Source organism: Trichoderma harzianum (assembly GCF_003025095.1).
Source record: "Trichoderma harzianum CBS 226.95 unplaced genomic scaffold M431scaffold_2, whole genome shotgun sequence".
Taxonomy (NCBI): Eukaryota; Fungi; Ascomycota; class Sordariomycetes; order Hypocreales; family Hypocreaceae; genus Trichoderma; species Trichoderma harzianum.
In genome coordinates this window covers 2796058-2813010 of record NW_020209250.1, presented here as the reverse complement: position 1 = coordinate 2813010, position 16953 = coordinate 2796058, and the positions used below count along the sequence as shown (strand labels likewise).

Here is a 16953-nt window from a genome sequence, read left to right as displayed (position 1 = left end):
CTTTAGGCGTGAGTCCAATCGAAGGACCTCACAGTCAACAAAACGCAAAAAGGCATGATCGAGAGCAATGCAGGCGGCGAGATGCGATTATCGTGAGGAGACCATGTCTGGTCAGGGGGGGAAAGCTCGTGGTCCAGGGGAAGCTGACTTTCAGACGCTCTGAAAGGGAAGCAGAAAGAGTCAAAAAGAGGAGTACCGATAGTGGTATGCGGATGCAGGAGTCGACACTATCGCTGAGATGGGTGAAGAAAAGCGACAAAGGATAGCGCGTGCTGATTGACACTTTACGAGCCAGTAGCGGGAGGGGGAGCAAGGAGGCCTGGACCTGATATCGAGCTTATCAGGAGTGCAGGTAACACCGCTGACTGATTTATGCTTGCAAGGTAACCGTGGTTTATGGTAGCCAGAGAAGGAAAAAAAAAGACAAGGATGGCGCTGATACTGCTGGGGAGATTGGCGAGGAGGAAGATCGTAATTGGCGAGTCCTCTTGCGAATTGGCCGGGCGTGCCTGCAACCTATCGACTGGTTTGCAGACGCTTTGATCAATGGCGCAAGTTGGAATTGGAGGGGTTGTCGTCAAGGCGCAATTGCAGATAGCTGAGCAGAATCGAGCTCAGGAAAAGACGGTGAAGCAATTAAGAAAAGGACGAGAACGGTGGCGTATAAGTATTGCTGTAAACGTCGGGACCAAAGCAGGGTTCCGGGATCCCCTTCTCGTTGTCGTGGCCCGTGGGCTGATGTGATGCGCAGGCCAGTGGTTGCAAGGCACCCTCTCTCTGGATTGCGTGTGGCCCTTGAACAGCCGGACTTGTGGTACTTGTAGTGTCACCACCACCCGAATATGCAGCGTGGACGGAGCTCAGATGCAGGGTTACGGTGCAAGCAACGGCCAATGCAATTATCCCGGCCTCGTTGAGTCCCGCGGCTGCGGCAAGATGCCAAGCCCCTTTGGCGGCGATTGGTGGCACGGAAGACGGAGGGCCAAGAATGGAGCACAGCCAGACGGTGCGAGACGCGCCACCGTCTAAGAGGGTCGAGATGGTTCCGTTTCGAGGCGCTGTTTGGCAGTGTTTCGGTTCGATAGCAGGGGGATGAAGGAGGAGAGATTGGGAGAGATTGGGAGAGAAACGAGGGATTGAAGTCAAAGCCTCTCTCACCAGGAAAGGGAAGGGGGGCAAAAGAAAATCGACGACGTGCGCCTCGTGCGACTTGTTACTGCCGACTTTTCAGCGTCTTCCGTTCCTTCTCTCAGTCAAACGGCCTATTCCGGGAGAGGCTTAGCAGAAAGCTTAGCCCAGGTCTTTCGCTGACCCAGAACGCAAGAACGAGGCCCCACATACGTCAGTGCATGGGGCACTGGTTGCCTGGGTACCTGTAGCTGCTAAGAGGAGGCTAGACGACTACTGTGGGATGCCACCAAGGGGGCTGGTACCTCGATAACAGAAGTACGAGCACTCTTCAATTTCCATCTTGATGGACAGTACAGAGGACGGAGCTGCTGCCTTCTCTCAGCTCATGCTCCGTCTGTTTGGTACCTCCTATTACGTGGGCCATGCCCTTGTCATGAGGTATCGAGTATCAATAGGAGGCTGCCCACGTAAGTCTACAGCATTGACAGCAGATTTGGTAGTACTGTTTAACAAGAAACCCATCAATTTTGTTCAATTGATGTATCAGTTATACGCAGTATCTCCAATGGCCATCTGCTGATACCACCGCTAGTCTTGATGGCAATTGGACATTTGATCCGCCACGCATGCTCCAGCTCCTCGGAATAGCCCCCTAAACATCAGCAAGGTCAGCCAACGCCGAACAGCGAATCCTCCCGCTATAATGGAGTTTGACTCGTTCGCAGCGCCTCTCCCCGACCAATTAATCCCCCGTAGCGCCCGACGGCCATGCCGCAAAGCCGGGGTGCAGAGAAGCAAAAAAACGCCTCAAATGAAGATCCATGAAACATCAGCATCGATCATTTAGGGTCATAATATGCAGTAAAAAATTCATTTCAGAATTCATGACCCATTGCTAGCACTAGTATTTGCTTCCCCGCATAAAAAAGAAGCATCCCCAAAATCACTATCAACCAATTAAGCCATGTTGAGGATATCACCATCATCTATCTGCCTCTACTAACACCACAAAGTGGGCAGCGTTGGGCAGCATCTAAATGATGTCACTGCTCCCCGTCCTTTGGGATCCTCATGCACCATCGCCGATCCCCCAAATCAAAGCCGGGCGAGCATGTCATTTGCGGCACTTTTATTCACTTTTCATTCTTCCATTGGCCTCTCTTGTTGTCCCTCCCCGGCCGGATGCAACCTCCGATTCATGCGCCGTGCTTTGCAACAGAACTAAATAAAACAAATGACCCCAGTTTGTGTAAGATAACGCAACGCACGGCATCAGAATGCAAACGCAAGATTCATTAGCACTGCCCTCCGTGCGCGCCCGGCGTTACACCAAGACAATAGCATTTCCCATTCAATTCGACCCGGCCAAGTTCTAGAACGAAATCAGCATCCCGTAGTGTTTGTACAACCCACCCCCACGAGACAGCATACCGGCCACCAACACACATGTTGCACCAAGTTAATATCAATATACCGTTGCAAAGCCTCTCACAGCACCATGCATGTCTTGCAAGCATCCCGCCGCCCGCACACCGACCATGCATCTGTTGTCCGTCATGTGCATACAAAAAGCACACGTCGTTCATTCCAATCTCATGACGTCTAGTAATGATGAGAATCTAGAATCAGAATCCAGCCCATGTTCCCCAATGAAATGCCAGACCCAACAATTCCCCGGGGTACTCGATATGGCTTGTTCATTCTGATATAGCCACGTGCAACTGGGGTGATGGATGAACACGGTGATTTGTCGAGAGACCTTTCGTGGCCTGATTCTGACGAAAGAGTCTAACGCAGAGATGAAGAGAAGATAACCATGTTTCATTTACCATTTTTTGCATGATAGCAAAACTCCCATAGTGAAACCTTGTTAATACATACAAAGCGGCGGCTAAATGCTCCAAACTGCGTTCGCTTATACGCATCTGGCACACAATGAGGCACCAGCCTCTTGCTGCCCAAGCTGAATGCCAGCAGTAGGTCGGCCTTTCAAACGCAGGTGTGTCATCACAGCGTATACTGGTTGGCAGCTACACCAATCGAGAAGCAACAAACAGATGCCGTACTGCGATACGGTGATGGGCTGACCAAAAGTACATGCACCTACGCAAGGAATTCTATACGCTTGACATGACTTATTACGCTCAGGGTCACTCAGAACAGGATGCATAAGCTACAGGTGCAAACAAAAAGTACCTCAAGATGAGGAATACATGAATAGAATACCTGATCACTACTGTGTACAGGCTGTAAGCCTCATGCGTATGCAGATTCAATCTTTACAATCCGGTCGTGATGGACCGCCTCCATTGCCTTTGAATATAGACTTCTACCACTGGTTGTTACGGGAGACCGGCATCGAGGCACTGACCTTGTGTTGTGCAAACTTCGTCAAAAGGAATGGTAAACGCGGCTCAAGCGGCTCGCTCTCAATTACATTGGTACGTTACGAGAAAAGAGAAATCCCGTATGAATAGCGGGTGTCGGGGGAATATTTGACTGCTGTTTTGTATATATGGCATTCTTGTTGTTGCTCTGGTGCCGTCTTTGCTCCATGCGCGCCAATTGCAGCGAGTACCGCTTCATCTTTAGCGGTTGGATTCGGTGCATCAACCACCAAAGTACCCAAGTCTTAGGAAAACCTGTATTCTCAGGGCGAATATCTGCATGAAAATCATATCCATCATCAACCCAATCTCGATTACAATACAATGTCTGTCAAAAATGGAATACAAGACTCAACAGGGATCATGTAAGACGACCAATATCCCAACACCTCACCACCATCAGTTATCACCTTCAATTCTCCTTTCAAAGTAACATAACACGAATAATTTCCCCACATACCACAAATAGGCAAGGCAAATTATCACTTCTCTTATCATAATTCACGCCGCTTAACGCCCGCCTCCTTCGTGATGCGAGGAGGCGTAGTGGCCCATCTCGCATCCGCAGCCAATGAAACAACCCTGTGCCTCTCCTCTCTGCTTGGGCTCCTGGATGCAACTCCCCAGGCGAGCTTTGGGCACCCAGCGTCGAACTTCTGCACATTGCTGACCCAATGCCCTTCCATTCGCCATATGCAAGTCCCCTCCATGCCAATCAACATACGATAGCTGTCACGAGACGCTCACACAAAGCTGTACTTACTAGTCGTGCATACAGTCTAAAAATACGAGTCAAGTCTGGTGGAAATAGTAAAAATGATAATAGTAATAATATTGTATGGGTATGGTTATTCTTTTATAGTGTATAACTCCATGCATCCGTTGCAGGAGGTAGAATCTTATCCACCATTGATGAAAAATCCGAGATTAACGCCGTTCACCAAGAAGGCTGCTTTTGTGCTTTTCAGCAACACCTTCATATATGTCATAACACCTCGCATTAAATCAAACCTTGGTTAGTAGTATCTGATCATCCAATCTGTATGGTTGTGAATAACGAATAATTATGAAACGAGAGAAAAGGGAAGGGGGAAGAGGAAGAAACTTGTCACCAAGGTCAAACATCTAACCCAAGGCAGCTCGCCTGGCATTTTCTCGCCCAATCTTCTTAAAGAATGCGCTGCTCTCCTTCTTCCCTTTTCCTTTCTTGAAAGCACCATTCATCTTCTTGTTCTGCTCAATGTAAGCCATATCTTGTCCACCACTGAGCTCACCCAGTGTACCGGCTGTTCGGCGGGCAGCTCCCTTCTTCTTCTTTCGGCCCATTGTACCACTGTGAAACAAATCATCCGTGATGTCTTCATCGTCCATCGTCTCATTCTCTACCAGCACCTTTTGTAGCAGTTCACGACGCTCAGTCGCCGTTGCAAAAGCTAGCCCAGGGGTCTTTTCAATGTTTGCCAACTGGGTAATCACCTTGAATGCGTAGCCCTGATCAACCAAAAAGGCCTGTCTCTTCGAGGAAAAGTACATTTCCTGCGTATCTTTAGAAACGAGCGAGTAGAAGAACGCATTGAAACCCTCATCATTTCTGCGCTTGGCTCGAAGGATACGACCCAGTCTCTGGGCCTCTTGACGTCGGGAACCATAATGCGATGAGATTTGGATCAGGCATGTGGCCTCGGGCAAGTCCAGAGATGTGTCTCCAATCTTTGAGAGGAATAGCGTATTGACTTGCGGGTTGTGCTGAAAGTTTTCCAACACTTGTAGACGTTCCGCCTGGCCAGTACCACCATAGATGAATGCCTTGCCCAACTTCAACGCATATGCTTTCAACGCGTATACGTTATCCGAGAAGACAATGATCTTGTCACCCCTGGATTCGTGATAGTTGATCAGATACTGACAGGCCTGGAACTTGCGCGGGTTCATGATGTAGAGCAAATTCTTCTTGCGAGATGGCGCCCGAAGATACTCGTCATAGAACTCGGTGGGCATGGGACACCAAACTTCGGCGCATTGCACTCGAGCGATGTGGCCCTGCTTGGACAGCTCCATCCAGTTGGCCTCGAATAGCTTTGGGCCAATGAGGAAATTGAGATCAGAGATTTTGTCGTCCTCTCGGAGCAATGTGGCCGTTAAACCCAGCTTAGAGTGCGTCTTGATGGAAGACGTGACTTTTCGGAAGATGTTGGCGGGCACGACGTGCACCTCGTCCAAAAGCATCAAACCCCATTCTCGCCCGGTAAGAAACCTCATCATTTTTTCCGCATCGTACGATCGAGCTCTAGACTGGGTAACCATGGAATAAGTTGTGACGATGATACCGGTGCTTCCTGTGAAGACGCTATTTTTGGAGTCCGACGTGAAGGCGACAATATCGTCTGGATTAATGTTGGACCACTTCAAAAACTCGTTTCGCCATTGCACCACGGACATGGAACTCGTGCATAGCACGATGACACCCTTCTTGATAGTGCACGCTGCGGTAATACCAACCAGCGTCTTTCCAGCACCGCAGGGCAAGACGATCAAGCCACTCTTGGCACGGCCGTTACCAAACATTTTGCTGAGACTCTTTTCCTGGTACGGTCGGATCTGGGTGCCGGGTTTGAGATCGATATCCAGTGTCGCGTTGACTTCATCTCGTCTGAAGTCGTACTCTTCGAGAACCGGGAATCCTAGGTTGAGACATTCCTTCTGAACCGTCTCGACATCTTTATCGGCAATCTCGAACGAGTGCGTCACCTCCTGGTCATCGTCATCTTCCTCGCCGAGTCGAGCAAGCACGTCGCCTCCCTGCATGGCTGGTTGGCCGTCTTGCGCTTGCTCGCCATTTGCTGGCTGCAAACCGTTCGCCTGCTTGGCACCCGCAGCATTCTTCGTGCCAGGAATGACGAGGTTACCGAGCTTGGGCGCAGCGGATGTCGTGATTTCTGCTGTTCCTTGCACGCGGAGAGGGCCAATCCTGGGGTTCTTGAGCAGCATCTGCAGCATGTTGGGATCTGGACTCTCGACGTAGTACTTGGTATTCTTCAGGACGAGCTTGACCTTTCCGTAGCTCTGAGTGCAGCTCTCGATAAAGGATCGGATCTCGTCCGGCAGAGGCGTCTTGAGAAAGCGATCGAGTGTATTTATTATGTCATGAGGCGATAAGCCAACGGAAACCGCGGCGTAGAGACTATGCGTTGTGAGGGCATATTCATGCATGAACGTCGGGCGCGACAAGGGCTCGGCAATGGTAATGAGGAAGTCTTGGGCCTGCTCCGCCAGTGGATTGAAGCTCTCGAGAATGATTCTGCCCTTCTGAGGGTCAATCCAAAGCGGCCGGTTCTGGTGATCTTTCTTGAGATCGAGGTACGAGAAATCATTGCTACCAAAGATGTGCGGGAGAGGCTCCCGGATGTGATGCTTCTTCTGGTACCGCCCCAGTGAGAAGCGATCTATATTCTTGTCGATGTCCTGCTCCAGCTCCTCGTCCAGCGGCGCATCGTCCTCCTCCGCCACCTCATCGCCACTATCGATGCTGCGGGGAGTCGTGCCTCCAGGCGTCGACATGCGCGAGGACCGGCCAGCCTTGAGTCCTCCCTGCACGGCGCTGCTGCCTGCTTTTCTCTTGATAGGAGGCATCGTGATTCTGATTCTGCTACGAAAGAAAGAGACTGCGAAACGCAATCGCTAGCTTGGATGGGGAGACGAGACGAGCGTGTCGCCGCCGTAGATAGAAGGAGAAGTGGCGAGAACAAGCAAGCCGACGACTGGGGAAGAAGAAGAAGAAAGAAAGATTAATCAGAGTTCACGGTCAGACGAATAGATGACCGTCACTGCAGGCGGATGCTGACTAACCGAGCACCAAAGCCAAAGAACGCGCCACCGAGAGGGAAGAACTGTTCAGGCGGCCCCGACTAAGTAAATTGCGGAAGACAGAACAGTCCAGGGGCCAGTGCACTAAAAGGCACCCCACCAATAGCAGCTGCAGAGGGCGGCGTCTGGGAGACAAAACCCAAGACCAAGAGATTCTGCAGCAGCTCCAGAAATATTACCACACTCGTTACCAAGGACAGGAAAAAGGAGGAATCCTATATCTTGTCCATCTCGGCTGCTTCTTGTTCTACATACAGCCATATACCCAAGAGGGACGAACCCAGCTTCATCAACATCTCCAACCTCCTACCCAACGACTCAACTCAACCATGTGGTACGCACGAAACAACCACCACAAACCCAACATCCAGCAACCCAGCTAACCAAACCCTCCCAGCAAACACATTCTCAACGCCCAAGTCGCCATCCGGTCCCCCTGCTGTACGTCCCCCTTCAAACAACAATCCCCATCTCTTTCAACCACTAACATCAAACCTCAAAAAAAAAAAAAGGCCGGAAATGGTTCGACTGCGCCGAATGCCACTCCGAACAAGAAACCCACCCCCTCAAGCAAAGCATGGAAATGACATTCGCCTGCAAAAAGTGCAAAAAGGTCTTCCGCAAGGACACAGAGGAGTTCGACGAGAGCGACGAGTACTGCCCGCACTGCGACAACCACTACGTCCTCGAGGCAAAGACACCCAAGGCCGCCCTGACCATCGAGGGCGATGACATTCGGATGGACAACAGGCTGCTCAAGGACGAGAGGGTCCGGCAGGAAGGTCGGAGGACCATCTTCGATCCGACGCCGGAAGCTGACAAGCTTGGCTAAGCACTCTGTTCAAAGAGGGGGAGAGGGGAGCATGGGCTGTGTATATACTAATTATACGGTCGTTGTTTGGAAAGCACCTGTTTCGGCGTTCCATGGCATCACATTAATTGGAGTTCTTTTCTTTCTTCGTTCATCAGCCGAGGTAGCAATTGTATTATGGCGTCCCTCTTTAAATCTTGCATATCATGTTGATACAATAGCATCTGCGCTCTAAGTTTGCATTCCAAATAAATACCATTTCCATTTATTCTCTATTCAGCAGCAGAGTCATCGCCGCTCCTCGTCAGGATGGCAGCGCTTCCGGTGCCCGGTGTTCGCCCCGTCTTCTTCTTGGCAGCCTCCTCCTGCTTCTCCTGCTCAATCTCCTTGACGTAGCCCTCAATCTCGTCCGTCGGCAGCAGCTCCATATGTGCGCCGGGGGCCATGAGCGCGATCTCAATGTTCTTCGCACCAGTCTGTACCACCTCAAGGAGGGACTTTATCGCTAGCCGAATGGTGGTCTCCCGGTCCATGTCTTCCTTGTAGTTTCGCTCCAGGAACTCTCGAACCGTCTTGCTGGAACGGCCGATGGCATTTGCTTTCCTGTAGTGGTCAAGAGTCAGCCATCATGCATTCGATGAAACACATACGAGAACCTTACCAGGCTGAGTAGATACCAGAGGGCTCGGTCTGGTACAATCTAGGCACCTCGCTTCCATTGTCAAATCCAACCACCAAGGTGCTAATACCAAACGGTCGGACACCTCCAGCCTGTGTATAGCGCTGCTGCACACCGGCAACATATTTTGTAATGTACTCGATCGTGACGGGGTCCTCCACCGACAGACGGTGCGATTGGGCTTCTAACCGTGCCTTGTCGACAAGGATTCGGGCATCTGCGTTCAGGCCGGCAAAGGCCAGGGCGACGTGGTGGTCCAGGACCTGGATCTTGGAGGGCGTGATTCTTGTGTCCTGCAGCTTCATCGCAGACCTCTTCTCACATCCCAGCACCACGACTTCCTTGCCTTTGACGCCGACAGCGCATGTTCCTATTCCCGAGAAAGTGTCAGTCGAAGGTGGGGGGTTAGACAGCTTCCGGGATTCATCCAAAACGGACCTCTCTTCACAGCTTCGCCGGCATATTCAACCTGGAAAACGTGTCCGTCGGGGCTAGGCTAAATGTCAGATGGACGAGGCGCGATAGTAGACACGGCTGCAGCGGGCACAAACCTGAAGACTAGAACACACACAGCAAATGTCAGCAACTTGAGGATGTATCGATATCAGCCAGCGAATGCGTAATAACTTACCGGACAGAGCTCTGTCGTAACCAGACGCCATGGCCGCTGATTATTGCAAAGGTAAAAAGTCACGCAATGATTAATTGTTCGAGGCCACCCGAGTGCAGTCTGGCGGGCAATGCTGTGGGCAAGAGGAAGTTGTTGTTGTTGTTTGTTTCTGGCACTTTGACGTCGATAATTGGGGGGGTCGATATGCTGGTTCTAGCGGAGCTTCGTCAGAGTGGCAGCCTACCTTGCCTGTGGCGGTACTTGGAAAGGCTGGAGCTGGCTGGAGCTTCCCTGTGGCAGCCGCGCTGGGGGGGACGGAGAAACGTGATGGCGGGGCCGGGTCCAAGGTACGTACTCTATGTTCCAAAGAGCGTGATCACATGACACCAATTCTCAGCGGCAAAGTACTTTGTACCTCGAGCAGCTCGACTTACACGCGCATTGGGACATAACATGCTGAATCGAATCGAATCAGCAACAAGACTCAACCGATGCACTTATATAGAAGAATACGATCAAAGGAATTAAATTCAAACTACAAAACGAACAGTTGAACCCAAAAAATTAGTCAAATTTTTATCATTGTCATTTCCAACGCCATGGGCCTCTACCATTGCATCTCTCCATCTTTCCCTCAAACCCAATCAAACATTGAAGGAAACTTATTCGCAATACCGCGAAATCACGGCATTCACCCACTCACCACTCACATCACCTTCAACCCCCCATTTTACACCATCTTTGCCTCATTCTATCTAGATAATCAAGATGCAGTTCGTATTCAATGCGTGTAATACCGATGCATGCACCCCTTACTCACCTATCAAATCATCCAGAACCAACAGTACCAAATCATCTCATACACTGTACATCTACAGCAACGCTCACCCAAAATCCCCTCCCCACACTGTATCCCTTAACACAGCTATTCTTAGCCACCACATCACAGGCATGACCAATACTCGTGCATACACCCAAAAGAAGTTTGGGCCATGTATAATATTCAAGCTATAGAAAGTTGATGCAATCTTCCTTTTTCTCTTTTTTCCCCTCAAAAAAACTTCCCCTTCCTGAAGGAGGTGAGATGAATATTCCCCCGCTTGATTTCCCCCCCCCCCCCCCCCCCCCAAAAAAAATGTTTCCTTCTTTCGCTGCTTGCTGGTCCTTCCAACGGCAGTCCAGCTGCCTCCCTTATATGAACAAATCTCTATCGATTCTATCTGGTTAAAAAGTTTCAAATGTCGCTATACAAGTTATTCTACACTGTAATGTTCATCGTTCGTTCTTGGCCTCGTTGTCGTCGGTTTTGGTTGCACCCTCTCGTCAACTTATATTGGTTGACATATGTATGCGTACTGATTATTCATTAGAATTTGGCCACTTCAGACCATTTGTGGGCTTGCAAAACACTCGTCACGGCCTGCGCCTTTGCCCACAGCCGCTTCTTGAAGCCGTCCAGCCACAGAATCTCAAGCACGCCATCCTGTGACGCGGCGTTGACGTCTCGGTAAAAGTCCATGGCAACCGTCATCGGCCCCAGGAGCAAGTCCGGCTGGACGGTCGAATTGAGCGCTGAATCCAGTCCCCTGCAGATGTTGGCGGCCAGCTCTCGTCCGTCTTGGTAATGCGCTGGGTCGATTTGCAGGTTGGGCGGCAGTTCCGGCCACATATTGGGATAGGCGTCAACAACCGGCTGGAAAATGGCCATGTGAATGTGTTCGATGCAGCGGTGGAATGGAATCATGGCCATCCAGTAATAGACGAACATCAAGCCAGTGACTCCATCCTTGAAGGTATATGCATTCGCAAAGGGGATGGCGCCGCCAGGGCTCCTGAGCTCCTCGGCCCAGAATGGGTACGGGTGCTCTTCCGTTCCTCTGTAGGCCTCCTGCAGCCATTGGCGGAACTGCGCTTCGACAACCAGACAATGATGCAAAAGCTCCTGGGCTTGTGTTCGGCGGGCAAGCGTTGCCTGGAGGTGGATGATTCGATCCATCTGCTCGAAGATGGCGGGAAGCTGAAGTATGATGTCAAACAGCTGGTCGAGGGCAGACTTTGGATGTTGGTCCCATGGTATCGTGGTCCATTCCGGTGCTCTCAAAAAGGTATCTCGTCTGCTCAGGAGAGCAATGCTCATCTATTTCGTCCAGCAATTAGCAATCGGAGAAAGGGGGAGGGGGAGAATCCGGACAAGCCAGCCAGAGGGAAATCATCGACCGAGAACCTACAGCTACAGGGCGATATACCCTCACGAAGAAATGGTGATTCGGGAAGGAGGCGAAATAGTGCGGACCAAGTCTAGTCATCTGTTCGGCCGTGAGCCTCCATGATGCGCCGGACGAATCGTGCTGTGTAAGTCATCTCCGAATTAGCTTCGACCGGACTTGAAGAGCGAACCTCGTCCGAGGAAATCCCGCGGATGATTTGCAATTGCAAAAACAAAACACCACGACGAGGAAACAGAAAATGCAGAAACAAAAGCAAAACCCACCTCGAATAGAAACGCGCAGTAGCTCTCTGTCGAGTCATGCTCAGAATTAGTGGCCTTTTGGCGCACAAAACATTGCGCATTCATACCGAAGGCATCGTCCGCCACCGGCAGCAACTCAGCCGCCGCGTAGGGAGGAAACTGTATAGCACTCAAAAGTCCCGCGGCGGATCCATCACCGCCGCCTTCACCACCGACAGCCCCCTCGAGTCTCGCCACGCTTTGCAAATTCGTCTGGAGCGCGGTGACGAGGGCTGGGAAACCGGTTCCCCCTTGGCCCCCGGGTGTCAATCGAACGTAGTCGTCCCACGCAGAGGTAAGTGGTGCCAGGGGTTGGAAGAGTTGAGAACCGCTGAAGATGCTGCTGCTGCTGCTGCCAGGCTCGTCTGAAGCCTTGACGCTGGGGCTAGGGCTGGCCTTTGGCTTCTTGGAAGGTGTCGTCTTCTTTGGATGCGAAGCTACACGGCCTTTGGTCTCTGGCGTACCAGTGATGAAAACTCGTTCTCTCTCATAGCCCTCGCAAGTTCTGCCGCTGCTGATGCAGTTCTGGCAGAATGGACGCTCATTGCTGCACTATTTTCTCGACATGTTAGTTGCTGCCCGTGTTATATCTTCCTCTTTGCATGTGTGTCTGCCTCTCTCTTTTTCTCGTTTCTCTTCATCATAATGTCTCATTTTCCATCGAGAAAGGTGTATAAGTAAAGGGGGGGAGGGAAGTAGAAGAACAAACCTTGACTCGACGCCTGCGGCAGGTCTCGCACCCCTTATACTTGCCCGGAACACCAACCATGATGTCGATCTTCGGACTCACGCGTATATATATATATATATAGATATATATTTATAATTGTGTGTGCGAATATGTGCGTGTGTGCGTGTGTGACCTTGAAACGTATGTATGTATGAGAAGTTCGTGTATGCGCGAGCGCGTAAGTGTGTGTGTGGTCTCTTGTGGGGGGGAAGGCCGGCGAATTTGTTCCTCAGCCTTTTCCAGAAAGAAAGTGGAAGAAACAAAAAAAGAAAAATGTCCGGTTCGTTCGTTCGCGAAAGGCTGTCTGGTTTGGTTTGGTCGGTGTCTATTGCAACCCGGCCCGCAGTCTTGCTTCTCTTTGCCACCGCTTATCCTCTTTGCATCATCGTTGGGTCTGTTTTATATTTGTAAAAGAGGGAGGAAGAGGACGCCGTTGGACTATAGGCCTCCTGGACGAGGACCAAGCATGGGACTGGGTACGCGGGAGCTATTCCGGCTAACAAGGTTGTGTAGGTAGGTTAGGTAGATGGGGGACAGGTGTGTAAGGGTCGGGACATTAATGATACGGAGGTGAGGTAAGGGAACAAGGTCCAAGGCCGGAAACCAGAACCACATGGCAGCAAAACGTCCCATACTGGAGAGGGGGGGAGGAAGAGAGGGAAAATTTAGAAATGGTGAATCTCCACACGAAAGATGTCCAATCTCGAGCTGTGAATGGCCTTTCACCTCTGGTCACTGCTGGTCTTGGGACATATTGCCAGGCACACAACTCCGCCTTTTGGCATGGGCCCTTTGGCTGTGGATTGGTGGCATCCCACGTAAAGGCCCGGCAACCACCGAAGCAAAAACGTACGAACGGCGACCAGGCGTCCGGCGAATGGGAAGGCTGAGATGGCCTCTCGGCCTCAGCCCCACGGACGACATGAGATGCAAGGCTTACCACATTGCCGGTCGGTTCAGGGGCTCCGAGGCCTCTTGTTGGCTCTCGGTCTAGCTTTGAGTCTCTCGTCTGTGTGTCTTGTCACTTTTGGTCCGCTTCTTCTGCCCCCATCCCCCCCCAGCTAAGCAAGCAGGGCAACTTCCGCTGCAAATGCAGCCTTCGTCCGCCCGGCATGACGCTAGACTGGCAGCCCTTCTGCTTGTGCTGCAGACTGCAGTCCCACCATCTTCTTTCTGGCACTAAGTTTCGTAGGGCTGACGCGGAGGGCCAGCTCTGCTCCTGGTTGGCTGGCCCACCGAGACGGCTGAGCTTGGTCGCCCAAGTCGTCTTGTGTCAGCGATCAGATGTTTGGACAAGGCGCGCGCTGCCATTGGCCGGCTCGCTGAAATGACAGGAATATGACCTATGAGAAAACCTGTGGCCTCCTGGACCTCTTTGGGTCTCTGTGGCTCCCTCAAGCTATCCCAACCTATCCGTCGCTCACCCTGTCCGGCAATCTGATAGGTTGTCCGGGGGGTCCCCAGCCGCGAAAACCCCAAGGAACCATCCGGAGCCCAACAGCCTCGTCCCAGCCGTGCTGCGTGGGTGCCTGTAAGTTGATTACGATGATCAAGTCTTGCTAGCACAGTATTGCCCACTTTCGTAGACCGCCGCGCCGGGGATAACAACAAGACACAGTAGCAAGAAAAATAGGGGACTTTGCAAAATACTACTATCATGGTGCTTCTGCCTTCTCCTTGCCCGCCGTCTCTGCCGTGCACACAAACCGGTGTCGGCCGATACGGAGCCAAATCGGGAAATGGCACCAGGCTCAAAAGAGTTACAAGATGTGACGAATCTGCCTAAGGGGATCCAGGGGAGGGGATGGCCCTTGACAGGCCCTCCCACTTCCAAGCGGTCCGCATCTGCCATGACTTACATACATGCAAAAGGCCCAAAAAGGGAGCCTTGGGGGTTTTTTTTTAGGATGGACCGACCGCAAAAATGTACTTGTGCTGGTTTGGTATTGGTATTACTCGTGCTATCGCATCCCCGCCGCCACCTCGGACGAATACTGTATGTACCCCCCAGTCATCAAATGTACTTGTACGGATTCATAATGCCATTCTGTCATGAGCCATTGTCAGTGTCAGCCCTACGGCGTAGCAGTGCATAAGTTGGGAGAGATTGCTCAGGTCAGGTTGGATTGGGAAGAGGGTGCATGAGAGCGCGCGCGCCGCGGCATCTCTACAGCCACGACAAGCCCTCCCGCGCGGGACTCAAGAGACATGTGATATGCCATGTTGCCAGCCGCAAGCAATCAGATCATGCAAAAGACAGAAACGAAAGAGGGTCGTATCGTATGGGGAAACACGAGGAAAATCATGAAACAAAAGCAGGTTGAAACAAGGCGCAAAAGCAAGGGTAAGAAACAAGCGACAGGCGACAACTGAGAATGGGGAACAAACGAGGTGTGGGCTTGGCTTACCGGATCATAGAGCTTCTTAATCTGCTTCATCAGGCCAATCACAGTCTCGTTCCGGCTGTACTGCACGTACTTCTTCTTGGCCAGCCCCAGCCCATGCTCGGCGCTGATGCTACCATTACGCTTCTCGATCCATTCGTACACAAAGGGCTCTAGAGCCTCCTCGACCTTGGCGTCATACCGTCTTACGGCCACATTGAGATGCAGGTTAGAGTCACCCATATGGCCGTAGCCCACAACTGCGCTTACCGGGTGCTCCTCGGTTTCGCCGATTAGGCCAGCCTCCCCCATGCGCGCCTTGACATCCTCGACAAGCGAGTACATCTCGGCCAGTGGGATCGAGACATCATACTTGTACACCCCGCCGCCGTGGCCAATGCACTCGGTGATGCTCTCGCGCCAGCTCCACAGTGCCTTGGCCTGCCCCTCGCCTTGGGCCACGACGCCATCGACCACGATTTCCTTGGTCAGCACGTCCTCGAGGAACTTTTCTAGCTTCTCGTAGTCATGGTCGCCGTTGGAGCCGCTGGTCTCGATAAGACAGTAGAAGGGGTGTTCGCCCTCAAGAGGCCTCTCTTCACCCTTGATCTTGTGAACAATCTGCTGGGTCCGAGAATCCATCAGCTCAAAGGCAGAAAGGATCTCCCCCAACTGCTTCTTGGCCTCCCGGAACGCAAGCTGTGCCTTCTCATACGACTCCAAGCCAAAGTAGGCCACGTTGACGGCGGCAGAGCGCTGCGGGCACTGGATGACCAGCTTGGTGATGATACCAATGGTTCCCTCACCACCGATGAACAGCTGCTTCAGGTCGTAGCCCGTGTTGTTCTTGCGCAGAGCACACAGGTCGTTCATGACCGTGCCATCTGGCAGCACGGCCTCCATGCCCAAGACGTTTCCGTGCAAGCTGCCGTAGCGCAACAGCCTCAGGCCTCCAGCATTGGTGGCAACTGTACCACCCACATGGCACGATCCCTTAGCTCCTAGGTCGAGGGGAAAGATGTATCCCCTTTCAGCGAGGTACTGATCGGCCACCTCCAAAATGCATCCAGCATCCAACACAAGTGAGCCGCTGACCTCGTCGAAGGAATGGATCTGGTTCATGCGGCTCATGTTGATGATGATCTCGTCGAAAATAGGCACAGAGCCCCCAACAAGTCCCGTGTTGCCTCCCTGCGGCACCACCGCCAGCTTCCTTTCGTTGCAGTACTTGAGGATCTGGCTGACATCCTCGGTCGATCCTGGCTTGAGCACGAGACGGCCTTGACCTCGGTACTTGTGCATCCAATCCTCGTTGAAGGGCTTGAGATCGTCCTCTGCGCTGCCAGTGGTGCCATCGATCACGGCCTGCTCGCCTCCAAGCAGGTCTTTGAAGTAAGCTACATCATCCGCCGTCAGTGACGCATATTTGGCGTCTCTCGTCAGTCCCGGATACGTCTCGGACGTGAGCTTGGCAAGGTGCTGGACCGCCTGTGATTGAGACAACAATCTCGGGACCGAAGTCGCAAAGCATCGAGCTGGCGAAATTGCATGGCAGGGCGCAAGTCTGGCACCGCCAATTGCGCCCATTCGCCGGCCGGGCGATTGCAGCACTCGCACGAGCCTCGATCGTGTCACCATTTTCAGTCAGAGGGTGAGAATCCTGCTGTTGTGAGGCCAACCAATGTCGGAGGGTGGAAAAAAAAGACGGAGTGAGATCAGAGGGGCATAGGTTGAAGCTTCCTTTGCTTAGCACCTTCGATCGGCTGGCGATTCCCGGGTAGGCAAGAGCCGGAGCTACCTATTTTTCTCTTTAGTACTCCGTATGGACGTAGACAATGAGCCAAGCAA

At 52.0% G+C, this 16953-nt stretch overlaps 5 protein-coding genes across 5 annotated transcripts; 2 read left to right on the top strand and 3 right to left on the bottom strand.

Moving 5' to 3' along the window:
- Window positions 1-2030: 2030 nt before the first annotated feature.
- M431DRAFT_504404 (hypothetical protein) lies at window positions 2031-2828 on the top strand. Its single transcript, XM_024918470.1, has 2 exons — window positions 2031-2503; window positions 2563-2828. The coding sequence occupies exons 1-2, from the start codon at window positions 2409-2411 to the stop codon at window positions 2735-2737; spliced, it is 270 nt and encodes an 89-aa protein (XP_024779155.1). The 5' UTR covers window positions 2031-2408; the 3' UTR covers window positions 2738-2828.
- Window positions 2829-4643: 1815 nt separating this feature from the next.
- Window positions 4644-7148, bottom strand: M431DRAFT_76770 (hypothetical protein; the record flags this gene model as incomplete). The annotated part of the gene is made up of 1 exon (XM_024922498.1): window positions 4644-7148. The coding sequence occupies one exon, from the start codon at window positions 7146-7148 to the stop codon at window positions 4644-4646; it is 2505 nt and encodes an 834-aa protein (XP_024779154.1).
- A 563-nt stretch (window positions 7149-7711) lies between these two features.
- On the top strand, window positions 7712-8214 carry M431DRAFT_478549 (hypothetical protein; the record flags this gene model as incomplete). Its single annotated transcript, XM_024915685.1, has 3 exons — window positions 7712-7716; window positions 7780-7823; window positions 7895-8214. 3 exons carry the CDS (start codon window positions 7712-7714, stop codon window positions 8212-8214), a joined length of 369 nt encoding a protein of 122 aa, XP_024779153.1.
- A 251-nt stretch (window positions 8215-8465) lies between these two features.
- Window positions 8466-9534, bottom strand: M431DRAFT_2074 (hypothetical protein; the record flags this gene model as incomplete). The annotated part of the gene is made up of 5 exons (XM_024913412.1): window positions 8466-8796; window positions 8855-9242; window positions 9311-9363; window positions 9424-9430; window positions 9504-9534. 5 exons carry the CDS (start codon window positions 9532-9534, stop codon window positions 8466-8468), a joined length of 810 nt encoding a protein of 269 aa, XP_024779152.1.
- A 1314-nt stretch (window positions 9535-10848) lies between these two features.
- M431DRAFT_2073 (hypothetical protein) lies at window positions 10849-16743 on the bottom strand (the record flags this gene model as incomplete). The annotated part of the gene is made up of 3 exons (XM_024913407.1): window positions 10849-11619; window positions 11974-12543; window positions 15130-16743. 3 exons carry the CDS (start codon window positions 16741-16743, stop codon window positions 10849-10851), a joined length of 2955 nt encoding a protein of 984 aa, XP_024779151.1.
- Window positions 16744-16953: the final 210 nt, after the last annotated feature.